The 18,378-nt window shown below is 42.0% G+C and overlaps 1 protein-coding gene across 4 annotated transcripts in view; it reads left to right on the top strand.

The window, feature by feature from the left end:
- PDCL2 (phosducin like 2) overlaps positions 1 to 18,378 on the top strand; it is a 38,552-nt gene that overhangs the window by 10,576 nt on the left and 9,598 nt on the right. For 2 of the 4 annotated variants that reach the window (XM_039539409.1, XM_039539410.1), the window contains exons 2-5: positions 9,846 to 9,966; positions 11,410 to 11,437; positions 11,573 to 11,663; positions 13,859 to 14,002. In XM_039539409.1, the coding sequence (XP_039395343.1) occupies positions 9,910 to 9,966; positions 11,410 to 11,437; positions 11,573 to 11,663; positions 13,859 to 14,002 (320 nt within the window). In that variant the 5' untranslated portion in view covers positions 9,846 to 9,909. The remainder of the gene's footprint in view (positions 1 to 9,845; positions 9,967 to 11,409; positions 11,438 to 11,572; positions 11,664 to 13,858; positions 14,003 to 18,378) is intronic. The other 2 variants (XM_039539408.1, XM_039539407.1) reach the window with 1 other exon arrangement.

The raw sequence follows: 18,378 nt of genomic DNA on the forward strand, positions 1-18,378 counted from the left end.
ACCAGAACAACCAAAGGCTATGCTTCTGTTACTAGGGAGTTTGTTTTTTTGTGGGTTGGCACCTTTCTTACAACAGAAATGAACTCTATTATTGAAGATCAGACATGTCATACTGTAAAAATGTCACTTCATTTGTTTTACTCAAGATTCCCCATTTAGGATTTAATGTTTTAAAAAAATTGATCCATTATACTTGCATACTATACACTACACATGTATTGTTATTAAATGCATACAATGCTATGCAATGTTACTTATTCCCTGGCCCAAAGAATTTACAGTCATAAGAGTGGTTAATACTTTAAAGTTGCTTAAACTATGTAAGAATGGATTGTTGTAAAGTAATATTTAAATTGCTCTTGAAGTGTCAGTTGGCTATACATTTTTTAGATTTGAAATTAATTCATTAAATTAACTAGATATTTTTAAATTATTCATTTATTAATTTAAATAGTCAAGTCTTTGTGTGAGCGCTGTACTCTTGTAAGCAATCCAGTGCCTTTTTATGTAATGTTTCTTCTGTCAGTTAACAAACTCTGAATGCTTCCATTTGTGCTGATTTTCAAAACATGCTTTTGCCTGATTTATAAGAAGCATCTATTTTATATTGGTGTATTCCAATTTTAGCTTTCAAGAGACGGTACATAAATCCTTATTTGAAGAGAGAGAAAACAGGCTATTGCCGTTGATTTAATCATCAGACACCTCAGGAAGCTAGAGGTCATATTCTGAAATTCATCTATGTGTTTATTCTCTGGAATCATAAAGGGTTCTGAATAATTATACATCCCAAAGTGATATACATACTGTATAAGGCAAGGTTGCCTAACCTATGACCCGTGGGCAGTACACGGCCCACCAGAGCATTTCATAAGGCCCACAGCTGCTTCAACACAATATACTAACAGCTGATTCATTAGCGTTTTGTCGCCATGTTTACATCATTTTAGTTTAATCAAGTGTGTAACTAGACAATACTGTACATACTGTTGCTATCTAAATACATAGGAAACAAGCTGAACTTAAAATATTAAATCAATACAGCTGACTTTAAATCTTATTAAAATATGTAGAATCTATTTGGTCCACATAAGGTTGTGCTTAGCTTTATGTAGCCCTCCTCTGCAATGAGGTTGGGCACCACTGGTAAAAGGGAATCTTGTTGTAGTTAATTTTGTTAAAAAAAAGTATAGTGAAATTTCTCAGGAGTTTTAGATGCTGATGTTCAGGGTGAATTTGATTTAAATTCACTTTAATCATGGATTTCTACATAAAAGTGCATTCTTGTTGGTTATTACTAACCTGAAGATCCTGTATGTTCAGACATGTTCCTTTTATCATCTTCAATGCCGCTTTCTCCTGAGAAGAAACACTTCTCATGATGTTTAATTCGGGAAACCAGGCCTTGCATTTCTTTGTTGCACTGTTTGCATTTTGCATGCATGCCTGTCTTACCCACAGGTAGAGGAACTTCATTAAAATATTCCCAAACTGGGTCTCTTTTACGGCCTGCTGCCATTATAGGTTTTCCCTTCTAGTGAGAGAATGGTATGATAGATCTGACATCAATGAAGACTTCTGGAATATGCTGCTCAAACAGTTTCACTTTTGTTTTTACTGCCTGTCTCTCCCTTCTCACATTTATCTCCAGATTTGTTCTCCTTGTCCAGATCTATTCCATCCCCAGCAATCTTCTATTCATTGAACTTTTTGAAACTTTGCACTTTTAGAGAGAGGTATGGAATTGACTCTGTGTACACAAATTTGCAGAGGGACAATAGGGTTGAAGTCTGTTGTTTCTCACCTCTGTATATTATTTATTTATTTATTTCAAAACATTTTTGCTGTTAACAAGCATGTTATCTCTGGAGACACAAATTCACAGTTTGAGAACTGCAAAACTAAGCATCTCTGATGGTATCTTCTAGACTGAGCACTGAGTCCCATTGGGAAGATAGAAAGATTAACCTAAATAATCTATACAGAAGCTCCTGGAACCCCATAAGATTGGGTCCCTAATCTATGAACTATTGGAACCCATTTACAAAACTATTCTTGAACATTACATGACTATATTGTCTCATAATATGGAATTAGAATTTATAATCCCTATTCCATGATGAGATATCTTTGAACTATAATGTACCTTAATTAAAACTATCTCTAGAAAAGGTTTTTTCCTTAAAAAGCATTTTATCAAAAAAATCCGATTTAAATAAAAAAAATCAGATTTTTTTTAAATCATTGGTTTTTTAGCTACCCTGCCGATGTTACATTCTAGTGAAGGAAAACACATATTCAATAATTTACCAATTGTTGCCTTGTCTTGGCATAAAAGCCATATTATCAACTCCAAATGCTCAAAAATCATGACTCAAGACCTTAAAAATAAATTAATAAATAAAACTTGAGTCGTTAGGGCTCATGTTTAAGTGAAAACTGAGAGTCTCATTTAATTATCTGACTTTGCAAACTGGGGCCTTATAAATAGTACCAAATAGTGTGAGTCTTGGCAACACTGCAAAAAGGATCAGTCAAAGTTTGCCTCCTCTGTGCCACATACTGGTTGTCTTCATTATAGATTTTGCTTTCCACTTCCAGCAGTTTCTGAAGGTGCAGCATATAGAGAAATCTGTATGTATATCTGGATATTACTTGAGGCATTACAAAAAAAATGTTCCATGAGCATGGGGAAATGTCATATTGTAGTGCACTGACCTTTGGCTTTCTATTTGTAGTACTTCAGGATTGCTTTTTCAAATCTCCTTTTCAAATGCTATAGAGTGGAAATTATATAAAAGCCCGCAGTCAGGGTTTTTATATTGCCAGCAAATTCTGAAAAGCCAATTGGCCCGCATTAATCTGGCCAGCAAAGCCCGACAACTCCGCACATGCTCAGTGCACTCAACGGTGTTTCACTCTCAAGTCACTGCTTCTCTGAAAAAAAAAATTAAAAACAAAAAACAAAATTAAAAAAAAAACAAAAAAAACCACAAAAAAAGAGCAAAAATGGCAGAAAAGAAACGCAAGATAGCAAGAGTGTAGAACAGGTGGGCAACCATGGGCAGGCAGCAGCCGAGCTGGGCCTGCAGGGCCCTGCTGGCCCCCCGGCTAGCCCCCCCCGCGCCGCGCGCCCCCGCCCTCCCAGCTGGCCCCCCTCGCCCCACTGCTGGGCAGCTCGGGCGCCCCTGGGCTGCCCAGGCGGCAGGGGGCAGCTCTGGCGTGAGCCACCCAGTGCGGCTGGCTGCGCTGCCGGGCCAGCCTGGTGGTGGCCAGCCTGGGGGGCGGTGGTGGTGGCTGCGTGCGGGCCAGCCACTGGTGCCCCAGGTGCACAGAGGCCAGGAGGCAGGGCAGCAGGGGAAGGCAGGAGGGAGCAGAGAGGGGGGGGGTGGGGGGGTGTGGGGGGGGGGGGGGGGGGGGGGGGGGGGGGGGGGGGGGGGGGGGGGGGGGGGGGGGGGGGGTGGGGGGCGGGGGGGGGGGGGGGTGGGGGGGGCTGGGGGGGGCGTGGGGCAGGGGAGGGGGGGGGGGGGGGGGGCGGGCGGGGGGGGGGGCGGTGCGCTGGGGCGGGGGGGGGGGGGGGGGGGGGGGGGGCGGGGGGGGGGGGGGGGGGGCGGGGGGGGGGGGGGGGGGGGGGGGGGGGGGGGGGGGGGTGGGGGGGGGGGGGGGGGGGGGGGGTGGGGGTGGGGGAGGGAGAGAGGGAGGAGGAGAGGGGGAGGGGGGGGGCAGGGGGCAGGGGGGCAGGGGCAGGTGTGTGTGTGTGGGTGGGGGGGGCAGGGAGAGACCAGGGAATGGGGGGCAGGGGGATGGGGCAGGAGTCTGGGGGGGGGGTAGGGGGGGGGGTGGGGGCTGGGCCTCCCCCCCCCCCCCCCTCCCTCCATAATTTACGACCCGAAACGCCCCCCTCAGCAAAAAAGTGCCCCCGCCTGCTATAGAGAAATAAAGTTTCTTCTTCGAGTGATGTCCCGGTGAGTACTCTAGGAGAATTTTGATAGCAGTACCCAGTTGGGCCACACATGCACTTGCCCCATCTTGCGCCTGTAGCGGCGGTTAACTAGCATTTTGTGGCCAACACCCACTCAGTTCCTTCTTAAACACCCTTGGTCCGAGTTGGAGCTCTGACAGTGCCTCTGCACGACTTAACTTTAGATATAAGATTAGCAGTATAGTGCAGTAGATAGAATAATTAGTTAGAATTTGTTCCCTTTTTTCTCCCTGTTAAAATATATATATCTTATTTTTATTTTTACATTTCGTTCACCCCTCTTGGGGACAATTTTACCTGAGAATGCCCAGGTCTCCTGGCTTTAAATGTTGCCTCTCCTGCTGAGAGGCAATTCCAGTCTCAGACAGACATTCCCAGTGTGTCCACTGCTTGCGGGGTAATACACGTACATTAGAAGTGCTTCCATTGCCACAATCTTAAGGCCCATGCCTTAAGCAGGAAAGCGAGGGACCTTAAACTTAATCCTTATGGAGAAATCTCTCTGCCCAGCCTCTGATATGGGACCGCAAATGCCTCCTACTTCAATTTCTGACAGACCTCCCCCACTGACTCTGCATGGGAGGGACCAGAAAAAGGGCAAAGAAGAGAGCTACCACTTCTCCTACAAAGGGAGCCTCCAAAAACAGCTTACAAGAAGTGGAAGATTGGACAGATAACCAGGGAGGAGTATAAAATTATTGCTCAGGCATGCAGGTGTGAAATTAGGAAGACCAAATCACACTTGGAGTTGCAGCTAGCCGGAGATGTTAGGAGTAACAAGAAGGGTTTCTTTAGGTATGTTAGCAACAGGAAGAAAGTCAAGGAAAGTGTGGGCCCCTTGCTGAATGAGGGAGGGAACCTAGTGACGGAGGATGTGGAGAAAGCTAGTGTACTCAATGCTTTTTTTGCCTCTGTCTTCACAGACAAGGTCAGCTCCCAGACAGCTGCACTCTGCAGCACGGTATGGGGAGGAGGTGACCAGCTCTCTGTGGAGAAAGAAGTAGTTCGGGACTATTTAGGAAAGCTGGATGAGCACAAGTCCATGGGGCCAGATGCGCTGCATCCGAGGGTGCTAAAGGAGTTGGCCGATGAGATTGCAGAGCCATTGGCCATTATCTTTGAAAAATCATGGCGATCGGGGGAGGTCCCGGACGACTGGAAAAAAGCTAATGTAGTGCCCATCTTTAAAAAAGGGAAGAAGGAAGATCCAGGGAACTACAGGCCAGTCAGTCTCACCTCAGTCCCTGGAAAAATCATGGAACAGGTCCTCAAGGAATCAATCCTGAACCACTTAAAGGAGGGGAAAGTGATCAGGAACAGTCAGCATGGATTCGCCAAGGACAAGTCATGCCTGACTAACCTAATTGCCTTCTATGATGAGATAACCGGCTCTGTGGATGAGGGGAAAGCAGTGGATGTGCTATTTCTGGACTTTAGCAAAGCTTTTGATACAGTCTCCCACAGTATTCTTGCCAGCAAGTTAAAGAAGTATGGGCTGGATGAATGGACGGTAAGGTGGATAGAAAACTGGCTAGATGCTCGGGCTCAACGGGTAGTGATCAATGGTTCCATGTCTAGTTGGCAGCCGGTATCAAGTGGAGTGCCCCAAGGGTCGGTGCTGGGGCCAGTTTTATTCAATATCTTCATTAACGATCTGGAGGATGGTGTGGACTGCACCCTTAGCAAGTTTGCAGATGACACTAAACTGGGAGGAGTGGTTGATACGCTGGAGGGTAGGGATAGGATACAGAGGGACCTAGACAAATTAGAGGATTGGGCCAAAAGAAATATGATGTGGTTCAACAAGGACAAGTGCAGAGTCCTGCACTTAGGACAGAAGAATCCCATGCACTGTTACAGACTAGGGACCGAATGGCTGAGCAGCAGTTCTGCAGAAAAGGACCTAGGGGTTACGGTGGACGAAAAGCTGAATATGAGTCAACAGTGTGCCCTTGTTGCCAAGAAGGCTAATGGCATTTTGGGTTGTATAAGTAGGGGCATTTCCAGCAGATCGAGGGATGTGATCATTCCCCTCTACTCAGCACTGGTGAGGCCTCATTTGGAGTACTGTGTCCAGTTTTGGGCCCCACACTACAAGAAGGATGTGGATAAATTGGAGAGAGTCCAGCGGAGGGCAACAAAAATGATTAGGGGGCTGGAGCACATGACTTATGAGGAAAGGCTGAGGGAACTGGGATTGTTTAGTCTGCAGAAGAGAAGAATGAGGGGGGATTTGATAGCTGCTTTCAACTACCTGAAAGGGGGTTCCAAAGAGGATGGATCTAGACTGTTCTCAGTGGTAGAAGATGACAGAACAAGGAGTAATGGTCTCAAGTTGCAGAGGGGGAGGTTTAGGTTGGACATTAGGAAAAACTTTTTCACCAGTAGGGTGGTGAACAACTGAAATGGGTTACCTAGGGAGGTAGTGGAATCTCCTTCCTTAGAGGTTTTTAAGGTCAGGCTTGACAAAGCCCTGGCTGGGATGATTTAGTTGGGTTTGGTCCTGCTTTGAGCAGGGGGTTGGACTAGATGACCTCCTGAGGTTCCTTCCAACCCTGAGATTCTATAATTCTATGAAAAAGAAGTGTTCTTCAACTTTCTCCACATCCTCAGTACTGACCGTGCTGCAGCTAAGTACCTACGGGTCGGCAAGATCTTCTGGTACAGCCGATACCACTAAAGCCAAAGACCCTAAGTGGGCAGGCTCTCAGAAGGACAGCAGAGACAAGACTGCCCCTTCTACTATAGCACTGACTGCAGCAGCTAAACACTCAGTACTGAGCACCTCTGGAAGTGCCTCAGCTCATGGCACCATCTCTCTGGCACATAGCGCAGAGACAGTGGTACCAAAGTCTATTTTACCTCCTTTGGTACAGACAGCCTCGGCACTGGTCTTCCCAGTGCCACAACAACTCCCAGTTCCACAACAATTATTGCCAATGCCATCTTCAGTACTGAGATCTCTTGGAATACAGCAGTTTATTTGACGTAAGGACCTAGTAGTTGCTGCGGCATGAGAATCACCTCTTCTCGGTACCAGTATAGCGTCAGTACATTCAGCACCGTTACACACACCAACAAACAGATCTTCCCCTCCTTTTTCTAGTGAGGAAGGCGACGATGAGGAAGGAGATGTTTATTCTTCACACCACTCTTCACCCATCCAGGGAATCATCAGACCAGACCAGATCTAAAGGAACAGCCGGGACACCGTTCCAGAGATGACACTCAGGGGTGGTATGGGCTTCCATGATGCCACCACCAATGCCATTTCCACCATAGTGACCATATTGGGACCTGTGGGCAATATATAGGCAACATTATTCCATGCCTCCCAGTATCTCCAGGGAAAGACAGAGAAGTTCCACATCGGCATCAGAGACGGGACTCTGCGAATCCCCTGAGCACACTTTTGAGTAAACGGAAGAAGCTCTAGACCAGGATGTCACTCCTGCAACTAACACTTCCTCCTCCAGCCAGTTTGTTTACTTTGCACAGCCACCCGCAGCTCCCAGTGGCCGCGGTTTGCTGTTCCCGGCCAATGGGAGCTGCAGGAAGTGGCAGCCAGCACAACTCTCAGGGCCAGCCTTACCGTGAGGCCAGCTGAGGCAGCCACCTCAGATGCCAGACTTGGGGTGGGAGCTCAAAGGACGCCCCCATGCCCCCTCGCTTGGGCCAAAACTTTGAAAGGTCTCAATTCTGCCTTCTTCCTGTTCTACTCCTCTCATGGTACTGCTCTGCTACCTACCCCAATAAAGGAGAACTAACAACTTAAAATGCCTTGTTCAAAAATTTTAAGTATCATTTAACTTTCAAATGCCTGAAGCCTTGGCCTCTCCACTTTGTCACCATTGGGGATTTCACGCCAGTAATGTGTTGGATTGAAACTTTTATTTTCATTGTCTTTGGGGAACATGAAGTTTTTCACTTGCTATGGCCCATGCAGTACAAGGAAGTCCCTCAGGCTACTGCTCAAGTGGGTCCACAGTCCTGGATCACCTAGACTTAAGGAACTAAACTCAGCAGCAGCAGTTTCTTGCACCTCCACCACACTGTTCTCTGATCTACACTTTTCTTCAGGAATGTGCATGGTTACATCCATCTGAGATGGTGATATGAATGCTGCAGTAGCTGCCAGGTCACCTGCACTCTGACTAACTGGAGGATCAGGCATCTCCTCGCTACTCACATCCTCACTGGGGCCGGAAGGCTCACCGTGAACGTTTGTGTCTGTGTATCTCAGGAGAGCTCCTTCCTGCTTAGATAGAAAAGCTTCCTTTGCTTTCTTTCTTCTTCTGAATACTGCCCCAGAGGGGCGTTTTCTTCTTTCACTCATGACTGCTGTTCTGTGCCCGTTATAGTGGCTCTCAACACTCAGTTGAAGCGGACAAATAAGCAGGCTGGTAGCAGGGCCTGAGTGAGGGAAGATATCAGCATCTTAAGGGCCTAACTGGCTCCTACTACTTCAGTTGACTGCCTGTTCTCCTCAAGTGGGTTCAGGGAAGCAGCAGGAAACAGGAAGCTCCCTGAGAAGCTGGTGTTAATCAGTCCAGGCTCCTGTGGGTGCTAGAGAGGTACATAAGAGGCTCCTCCTCCTTTCTCTCCCTGCAGCTTTCTGTTATTGCCTCTCCCTTTTTCTCCTGCCTGCCTGTTACGTCTCTTGTGCCCTCCTTCCTCCAGCACAGCACTCCACCATCTCTGTGTATCGAGAGCAGGGAAAATACATATGCACCAGCAGCAGACACAATTTTCTACACTCTGGGTCCTATTGGCGCCCCCTTCCCCCCCCCCACACACACACAGTCTGGCACCTGAGGTGGTGGTACTGTTGCATTTTCTGTCTTTCTTCGGGGCTTTCTTAGGTATATATTACCCTAAGCGCTAAAGGAATGATTTCACCCTTAGCAGACTTTGAGATAAATATATTTTAGCATTTGAGCTGTGGGATTTTAGACTGTGACGCCTTTGTGGAATGGTTTATGAGCATTTACCCAACAAGCAAAAAAATTAAATAGCATTCATTATGTGAAAGGTCTTGTGTAGTGTTCTTGTTCATAGGTATCGTTTTCCTTCCCAGGGACTGCATGTTGGTTCAAGTGAACAGTGTTTATGAAGCACTTTTTTGTATAACCTTTTGTCTTATATGTTAAAACAGTGCTATTTGTTTCCACCATAAAACGTTGTGGCATTTACAAATAAGGTAGTATATCAGAGTTAACTGTACGTGTTTTGATTAACTACCTAATTTAGAAATCTGTTATGACAATAAGTGAATATTTTCTTGTTGTCCATATCTGAAGATATACATCAGTTGTCCTACTCGGATATTCCATCATTCCAAAATAAATTGCTATAATAAACAGATACTTCTTATAGCAAGCGTAATCTCAATGAAATAAAAATATAATTTTGTCAAATTGCGAGCAGTTTCTTTCTGTTGAGTGTCCCATTGATGTTCCCGTATATTTTTAAAAGTCCACGTTCATGTGTTCTATATTATAAAAAGGAACCATTAGTCATAGTATTTATGGTGGCTTCTTAATGTTAATACTGATTTAAAAGAAAGTTTATTTTTGTTTTCAATTTTCTAAGCTTGATTTTATATTTCGTATTCATAAATTCAATATTTCCTCCTTAGCAATCAATACAGAAGTTGTGATATCAATTCTCTCCTGGATAGAATAGTCTAGAATGTACTGCTGTCTTTTCTTTGTCCAGGCTTGGCTATAATTTTGACCTATTTTATTGTAATGTCATGCCCTTTATTATATGTCAAAGTGCACAAGGGAACATTCTTGTTTAAACAACAATACAGGAGTAGATTAACCTGTTTTTTTTGTTTTGTTTCATATTTTCAAAATAGGATCCAAATGAAGATACGGAATGGAATGATATATTAAGAGATTTTGGAATTCTACCTCCAAAAGATGAGCCAAAAGATGAAACTGAAGAAATGGTTTTACGTTTACAGAAAGAAGCAGAGGGCAAGTAAAGTTTAAAATTTATGCTCTTAATATAGCAAAGTATGAAGATCTGAGGACTCTTCAGAAACATTTATCATGACACAAAAGTTCTAACGTAATTCCACTCTTTAAAATAGAATACTTTGGTTATTTTATTTGGTAGCTTTTTTTATTTTTAATTTTCATTTATTTGTGATTGGTTATTTTATTCAGTGCAATATACTTGTAAAATAACAGAATAATAGCACAATAAAATATATAGATGTGCTAATAACAAATATTACTGTACACGGTATGTAAAAAGACAAATCAACAATTCACTATTGGACAAGGAAAACCTACTTTCGGATTTTACCACACAGGGTGGTTGACGTAAGCAATATTGACATTCAAACAAACTACTGATCAGTTATCTACCCACACAAACTGGTAAGAACAAAGGGGATCAAATCAGAAAATCAATCTTCAGAAGGAAAATATGTCTCAGAAAATTGTCTTCTTGTAACTGCTTTCCAGTACTTCAAATTCCCCATGTGTTTTGTGTATCCAGCACTGCAAAACAAATTTTTACACCGTGTATGTGACCCAAAATAATAAGGGCAAAGTTTTCAAGAGATCTCTGAATTTGTGTCCCCTACTTGGCACATCAAATATTTTCATTCCCTATTACTTTGGGGTCTAATTTGCATGCCCACATCTATCATGCAAATGCTTACACGTATGTTTAACTATGTGCCAGGAGGTTCAATAAGACTACTCGTTGTGCTGAGTTAAACACATTTTAGTATTTGCAGGATTGGGGCCTAGGTAGTTACGCTTATCTAGTCAGCATGTGTACCAAAAGCAAAGATTTAGAGTACCTCAAAACATCCATGTGCACAACTGCTAGTGCGGATGTAGAGACTGCAGGCTCAATTCTGCCCTCTTCCTCAGCCCTGTTTGATGTAGGTTTTGGGAGGCTGTCAGGAAGCTATTTACAGTTCCCTGATTCTGTGCCAGCCATTCCTAGCATGAGTTAAAGCAGTCTAGGGATCTTATCTCAGTGGAGGATTCGTGGAGTAGAGCAGAATTATGTCATGCCCCTGCCTCGTTCCCACTCTGCCTCCTCCAACTCCCAGCATGCCCTTTACATTGGTGGCGGGGATGCAGATAGTGTAGGAGCTAGCTCAAGTTGCTTTATGACACTGGGAGTTTCTCCTGTTGTAAGGGGAATTCTCTGTTGGTCGCTTCTGGCCAAAATCCAAAGACTTTGCATTACCTGAAAGATGCAAAATGGCTGGAACAAAATGGGAAATCTGAGGCTCCTATGAAAATTTAACCCCAGTACAGACATAGTTAAATCCACAATTTACCATGTTATGTTGTGTCATACTGTCTGAGAGCAACATAATATGAAAATGACAAAGCATATAAAGTAACTTATAGTTACTCAAACTTCAGTTATTTTTCTCTTTCTTGCCCAAGGTTGCTCCAGTGTTGGCCAAATTTATAGGTGAGACCTGAAATGTTTTTCAAACTGATATTGCTCTCCTGCCTGCATCTAAAAATTTTGCACATAACAATATTGAAATATGCATAGCTTTTTAGTGGACAAAAGCTGACTAATTATTTGGCTTGTTCTTTCTAGTGAAACCATATGAAAGAATGACTCTTAAAGAACTAAATGAAGCTGAAGATGACTTTGATGAGGATGATATGAAAGCTCTTGAAATGTATAGGTACAGTAAGATGTTTCTTGCCATATTCACAGTACATATTGTTATTTAGGATGTTTCACACATATGGAATAAAGAAAAATTCCATCCCCAAACTGAAAGGAAGAAAACTACCTACATAGTTATATATTTGAAAATTAAATATTCAGCTAAAATTAATTAGGGATTAATTAGTTCTATTAGTTCTATTAGTTAGAAAAATATTACTTTGCCTTTGGATGGTATTGGTTTGCAGGTAGAGTAAATGATTTAAAGATATATGCTGGCAATAAAGAAAAATGTATGTGTAGTGTATTTATAAGTAAAGATTCAGTGGTACAGTATTTCATTCACACACTGTGATTACTACTTTAGAACCCTTAGCACATATAGACAGTGCATACTATTGAGTATTTGTAAAAGATTTTTAGTACATCTATTGTTGGTCCCATATATGCAGAACCTTCTTTTTTTGCCCCTTATCTAGTACCCATTCTATTTGGTTTCCTATTTCTTAATTCAGAAGGATGGCTTTATCTAACTAATATTTTATATATACACAGTATTTATTATGAATGATTATACATAATCTCAAATCCCTGATAAACTATTAATATCATTATACAATGCTTTCTTACATACAGTATGATGCAGAGTCAATATGTCTAAGCACTTTGGCTTCTGGGTCAGAAAATCATAGAAGCTTACACCCAAGATTTTTAGGGTATAGTCAATTTAGTCTTATTGACCCTGTGTGTATAACAAGTATTTTATAGCAATAATTTACAAAGTATTTTGCCAAGATCTTTGGGTAGTACTGTACAATGACTCATAAAAATACAGTGTATGACATTGTCATGAGGTTGCTTGCCCCTTTAAGGGGGATCTGGGCTCAGGTTATCTGCAATAAACTAATTTAAGGAGTCCATCGAGGCAGTTGATTGTATAACAAGTGCTCAGCTCAGTTACAGGGGGGTGCTTACAGAAAAAATCTCCCAGAGACCACCAGCCACAAAGGGGAGGACTGTGTAACCCCTGAGACCAAAGAAAGAGACGTAATTCACATTTATTTTGGGTTTAACAAAGTAGAACCAAAGCAAGGGAATTTTGTCTTACATTCATCTGAACTGTGTAGAATTCTTAAAGGGGCCTGAGAGAAGAGAAACTGAGGCAGGGATTACCTGCAACATGACACTATTTCAGTAGGAGGCATGCCTTGCAACAGACATATACAAAATAAATGTATCAATGTGATAAAACTATCCACTTGAACTAAAAACCAGAACTGGATTTGAACCATGCCCATTATAGTATATTCCTGTATTGTTAGAACTGCTAAAATAGTAGCAATTTAGAAATACTAGACTGGTGTTGATTCCAAGTGTCTACTACTATTTTATGATAGAAAGAATTTTAAAAGAATGTTCTCATGAGTTGTGCACTTAAATCCTTACACATCATGGTAAGAATATATTAAATGTATTTTGTTTAACACTTTTTAAAAGAAAGTCAACTGCTGACTTAAAACAATGGCTTTGTTTATTTCAATAAATTTTAATAAAAATTGGCCTTTGGCTGTGAATTTTTCTCACTTGCTACATTGTCATTATTTTTATAGATGAAGACTGCCACCTAGTGCTTTTGCATTCAATTTTTCATTACAAAATTGTGCAACAGTAAGGTATTAAACTCTGGGTTGCTTTACTCAATACATTATTTTGTTTTCAGAATCATAAAAACATTTTGACTTTTTTTTGAATTTGTGTTGCTTGCCTTGTCTTCACTGCAGTATCAATACAGACATGTAATATGTTTGTTGCTTTAACTTTCTTTTCCATAATATTTTATATCCTTAATGTTCCTTGACTGGTGGAGTATATATAGTTTCTTTCCTATCTTCAAGTGTTGTCTCACTAACTAAATGCCAGCACTGAAGCTTTCTAGCACAAAATTATTCCATTAAAACTTAAAGGCAGTCAGATATAGATTATTAAAAAAATTGGCACCACATTTCAAAAACTGTTGCCACTTTTCCAAAATGTACAACAGTATCTATCTAAAAGCAGGATGAAGTACTAAAAGTTGAAAATCATAGCTGTAATATTTCAACCATAAATGATGGTGGGTTTTTATTCAAAGGAACTAAGAGATACAAAATTGATATTACTGTAAAATAAATTTTAAAAAATTGTACCAAATAATTTTTGTTTCTGAAATAGGCAACAACGGTTGCAAGAATGGAAAATTCTTCAGAAAAGACAAAAATATGGGGATCTGAGAGAAATTTCTGGTGAGCAATATGTGAAAGAAGTCACAAATGCTCAGAAGGATGTGTGGGTTGTAATTCATCTATATAGATCAAGGTAATGCTATGATTATATTTTTCAAAACTATTTAAGAATCTAAAACACTTAGCAAAAAAAGATTCAAGATGATGAGATGATAAGAAAGATGATATATGCAAAATAGATTATAATATCATTGTTTACTATATCCCCACTTGGGGGAAAAGAAATCTTAGAAAACAAGATTTCTCCTCTGTTGGTCCTCCTTGCTCCATCAGTGCACTACATAGGATTTCTTCACCTTTGACTCACATAGAGGTAATGCAAAAGATCTTTCTTGCTAGCTATTGTTGGCAGACATGAATTGTGCTGTAGCGCAAAAGGTCCTCTGTAGCCCTCCTTCAAGATTCCTCTCTAAGGATTTTGCTGCCTTTTTTTCTTTTTCTTTCTTTCATTCTCTCCCTTCAACAGATCAGCAGTCTGGTAGGGTGAGAGTCTTTCCTGAAGGATTGAGGAAGGTTGGGATTTGGATTTCCCTAATTTAGCAGTTCTCCAAGGAATTCCCTAATGGTAGCAGTAATTGCATTAGGATTCGGTGGTAAGATCTAAGGACTCCGATGCTGAACTCTGTGGGCGAGGGGGTTATTTTGGTTTTTTGTGTTTTTGTTTTGTTTTTTGAGACAGGACATGGCTTTTTTCTTAGTACATTGGGAGGCAGTTTCCACTATTCATTCAATTGCCATGAAACAAGCCTTCCTTCCAGGATCAAGGATCAGATCAGTCAAATGGAAATAAATGCTTATTAAAAATAGGGTGTGGGACCTTCCATACTGTCATAATGGCAGACTCCTTTTGCCCTAAGCATCCCAGAGAGGGCCCAAGTATGAGTGCTCAGTTCCTGTCTTCTGATCACCCATAGACTTTTCAGTTCATTACCCACAAGGCTTCAGCAGAAGTTGCCAGTCCAGGGACAGTCCCGGATGGATTTTTTTCTGAATTACAAAGTAAACTATGTAACTTATTTATTCTGTCTTAAAAAGAGTGGATCCAGTTCTGGACACCACAAAAAGTTCTCAAGACAAAACTAAGGAAAATAGGATAAGCAGTCTCCCTCATACACAAATGACTGGAAAAGACAGTGAACTCCAAATGATCCAACCTAGTAAAGAGGAAAGGCATCATTAGGGCCTTCCAAAAGTTATACCAAGTTCAACAAAAGGCCACTAAGTTCTTCTCGATTCACAAGATTAACTTCTTCGTTCCTTCCTCTGAACCAAAACTAGTCACTGTAAAGGAAAAATCCATCCGTGTGGATGGAATAGGTGCTCCTAAAGACCAGAAGATTGACAGTTTGCTGAAGAGTGACTTTAAACCTTTCTCCATTGTCTTATGAACATCCCTGGCCTCTGAAATTGAAGCTTGCACAACTGTGTTCATCATTTGCTCATTCCACAGAGAGAGAGAGACCTTGTAATGACCTGGAGAGAGATTCTAAGTAAAATGAAGTTACATCAAAATAGCACTTATCTTTCTTTATAAAGCAACCTGGGATATTACCAGTTTCTTAGCCAGTTTGCTCCTTTGCAATACCTAGCTTTGTCTTGAATATGGCTTTGGGCCTTAGATACAGATTCTCTCTCTCTTGGCAATCTCATCCAAATTGGATGAGACTATTTTGAGAATCTCTCATGAGCATTTAGTATTCTTCAGGCCTAAATAGGATAGGCCAAGATTTTCAACAGTGATTGGTGATTGTAGGTGCCCGAATTGAGACATATTAAAGGAGCCTGTTTCTTTTTCCAGAGGATGGAGTCTCAGCACTTTCTAAAAGTCAAGCCCATTTGAGAAATCTCAAGTTGTTGGCTTCAACAATACCAAAGGTACTGGTGCCAGATACATAATATGTAGACAAATATGAGAAGAGAGATGAAAATATGTTTGTGTGTCAGAATTCACTACCATTTGTATTACAAAGGAAGGAAAAAGCCGGGGTGTAAAGGATTCAGAAGAGTACAGTGCACATGCTATTTGAAATTTCAAATTGGTGAAATAGTGAGTAAAATCCATTAGTTTTATCAGAGCTGTCTCAATTCTCATGGAGACGCAGTGAGGTCTAATGTTCCTGAAGTTCAGATATATGCCTTTTTGTGAAATCTGGAAGAGTCATTGGAGCTCCTCTTTTTCTCTGTCAAAATTTCAACAACCAATGTTGAGAATATAAGCATTCGGAAGCAACATAAGGCTTCTATCCAACCTTCTGGTGCCAAGATAATCATTGTTTTGAAGGCTGGAAGTATGCTAATAGTTTTGCGCTGGTAGTTCTGAGTTCACCATCACCCATCCCAGGCAGTTCTTATGGGTTAAAATACTGCAAGCAGAATTGCTATAGGATAAATTATAGTTGTGATGTTCCCCTCTGGTGTTTCTGGACCAGTGATCTGCTAGGTCATGCCAATACTTGACTCTGGGAGCCAGCCTTACCCTGCTTCTCTGTGAGAACCCCCACTCCTGGGCTGCTCCTTGGATTGTGCAACCGAATGACACTAGCCAATATCTCTGGTCCCAGACACAACCCTAGGAACCTCCGTCTTGCAGTGCCCAGTTATGCTCGCTGGACGCTGCAAGCTTATATGAGTTTGCCAATTTAACAAAGAAATTGATATGTACCAGGCTTGTTATCCCCAGGGGAGTCTCTGACACGCTTCAAACCAAATGCACTGCTTCAAGTAGAATAAATAAACAGATTTATTAGCTACAAAGATACCTTTTAAGAGATTATACGTCATAGCATAACAAGTCAGATTTGGTCAAATGAAATAAAAGCAAAACGCATTCTAAGCTGATTTTAACACTTTCAAAGCCCTTACAAATTTAGATGCTTCTCACCACAGGGTGGCTGGTTGCCCTTCAGCCAGGCTCTCCCCTTTGACCAGTGCTTCAATCAGTTGGTGTGGTGTCTGTAGGTGTAGGTGGAAGAGTGAGAGAGCACCACAGCCAAAATGAAGATCAGGGAAATATCAGCTCCCTCCACGATTTCACCCTCAGCCATACTACCCACAGGGGCAGTTTGACAACCAATGCTGTTGTCGCCGACCTCCCAGCAGGCACAGACAATCACCTGCATGAGAGACACTGTCCCAAACACCCTCTAATAAGCAGCAAATTTGAAGGTGTGATCAAGGTCTAGAGAACCTCGTGCCTGCTCCAGTTGCTCCTACCATCTGTAGCACCATCTACACACCGACAGTTTGGCAACCACCTAGCTCCATTTTTACTATCTTGGATGCTCATTACCTTAGACAGATGGGTCCTAGAAATAGTAATGGAATGTTACTCCATCCCCTTCCTAGCTATACCATCCTGCCAGCCCTCCTCCCTGTCCCTCTTCAGGCCATCCTGTGGGGGGAGGTGAGACATCTTCTTCAACTGGGAGCCATAGAACCAGTCCCTCCGCAATACAGAGGATACAGTTTCTACTCTCACTACTTCCTGGTACAAAAGAAGTCTGGTGGTTGGTGCCCCACCCTAGACCTTCGCAATCTCAACAAGTTTGTCGAACTACAACATTTCAAGATGGTCAACCTATCTACCATCATCCCAGCATTGGAACAGCGGGATTGGTTCTCTGCCCCTGACCTACAGGATGCGTACTTTAATATTTCAGTACACCCTGCTCATAGACTTTTCCTGTGATTGATCGTCGGCCATGGTCGCTGTGAAGTTGCACTCTATATGATTTTATGAAAGTATGCTGATGAGTGTGAATATAATGTAACTAAAATATGCTTCATGCAAAAGGTCTCTTGTAAGGTATCATTACAAAGCTTATAATCTACTGAGTGTGGTCATCCTATTTATATAAATGTATCACTCTTGTATCTGAAACTAGAAATATGAAATATAACTCTGAAGTCCTACTGTAGTTGTGCAAAGTGTGGGCCATTAATGGTGGTTTGGAATCTTGATGGCTCCCATTAACCAGAACAATTGACTGTAGATGGCTCTGTTTTACTTGTAAGTCTTCCTGTATACGTGTGTGCTGGCAAGTGGGTAATGAAGTCTTACAGTGACATGTGATCATGATACCTGAACTGGAATCCATCTTTAACCTGGTGCTTTTCCATTGAGATGGAGGGGTGGGAACCCAGAGAGGGACAAAGGATTCCCGCCTTATGCAAAAGATATATAATTGGGTGGAACAGAACAAATGGGGTGGCCATCATGAGAAATCCCCTAGCTACCACCTGAGCTGGAACAAAGGCAGTACCAGGGGAAAGGATTATGCCCAGACTAGGAAGGCATCCCGTCTGTGAAAGAAACTTATTGAAACATCTCTGAAGGTGAGATTTTATCTGTATTCAATTTTATTACTGTACTAGGTTTAGACTTGCGTGTTTTATTTTATTTGTCATGGTAATTCACTTTGTTCTGTCTGCTATTACTTGGAACCACTT

The sequence above is a fragment of the Mauremys reevesii genome, linkage group 5 (assembly GCF_016161935.1).
Source record: "Mauremys reevesii isolate NIE-2019 linkage group 5, ASM1616193v1, whole genome shotgun sequence".
Lineage (NCBI taxonomy): Eukaryota > Metazoa > Chordata > Testudines > Geoemydidae > Mauremys > Mauremys reevesii.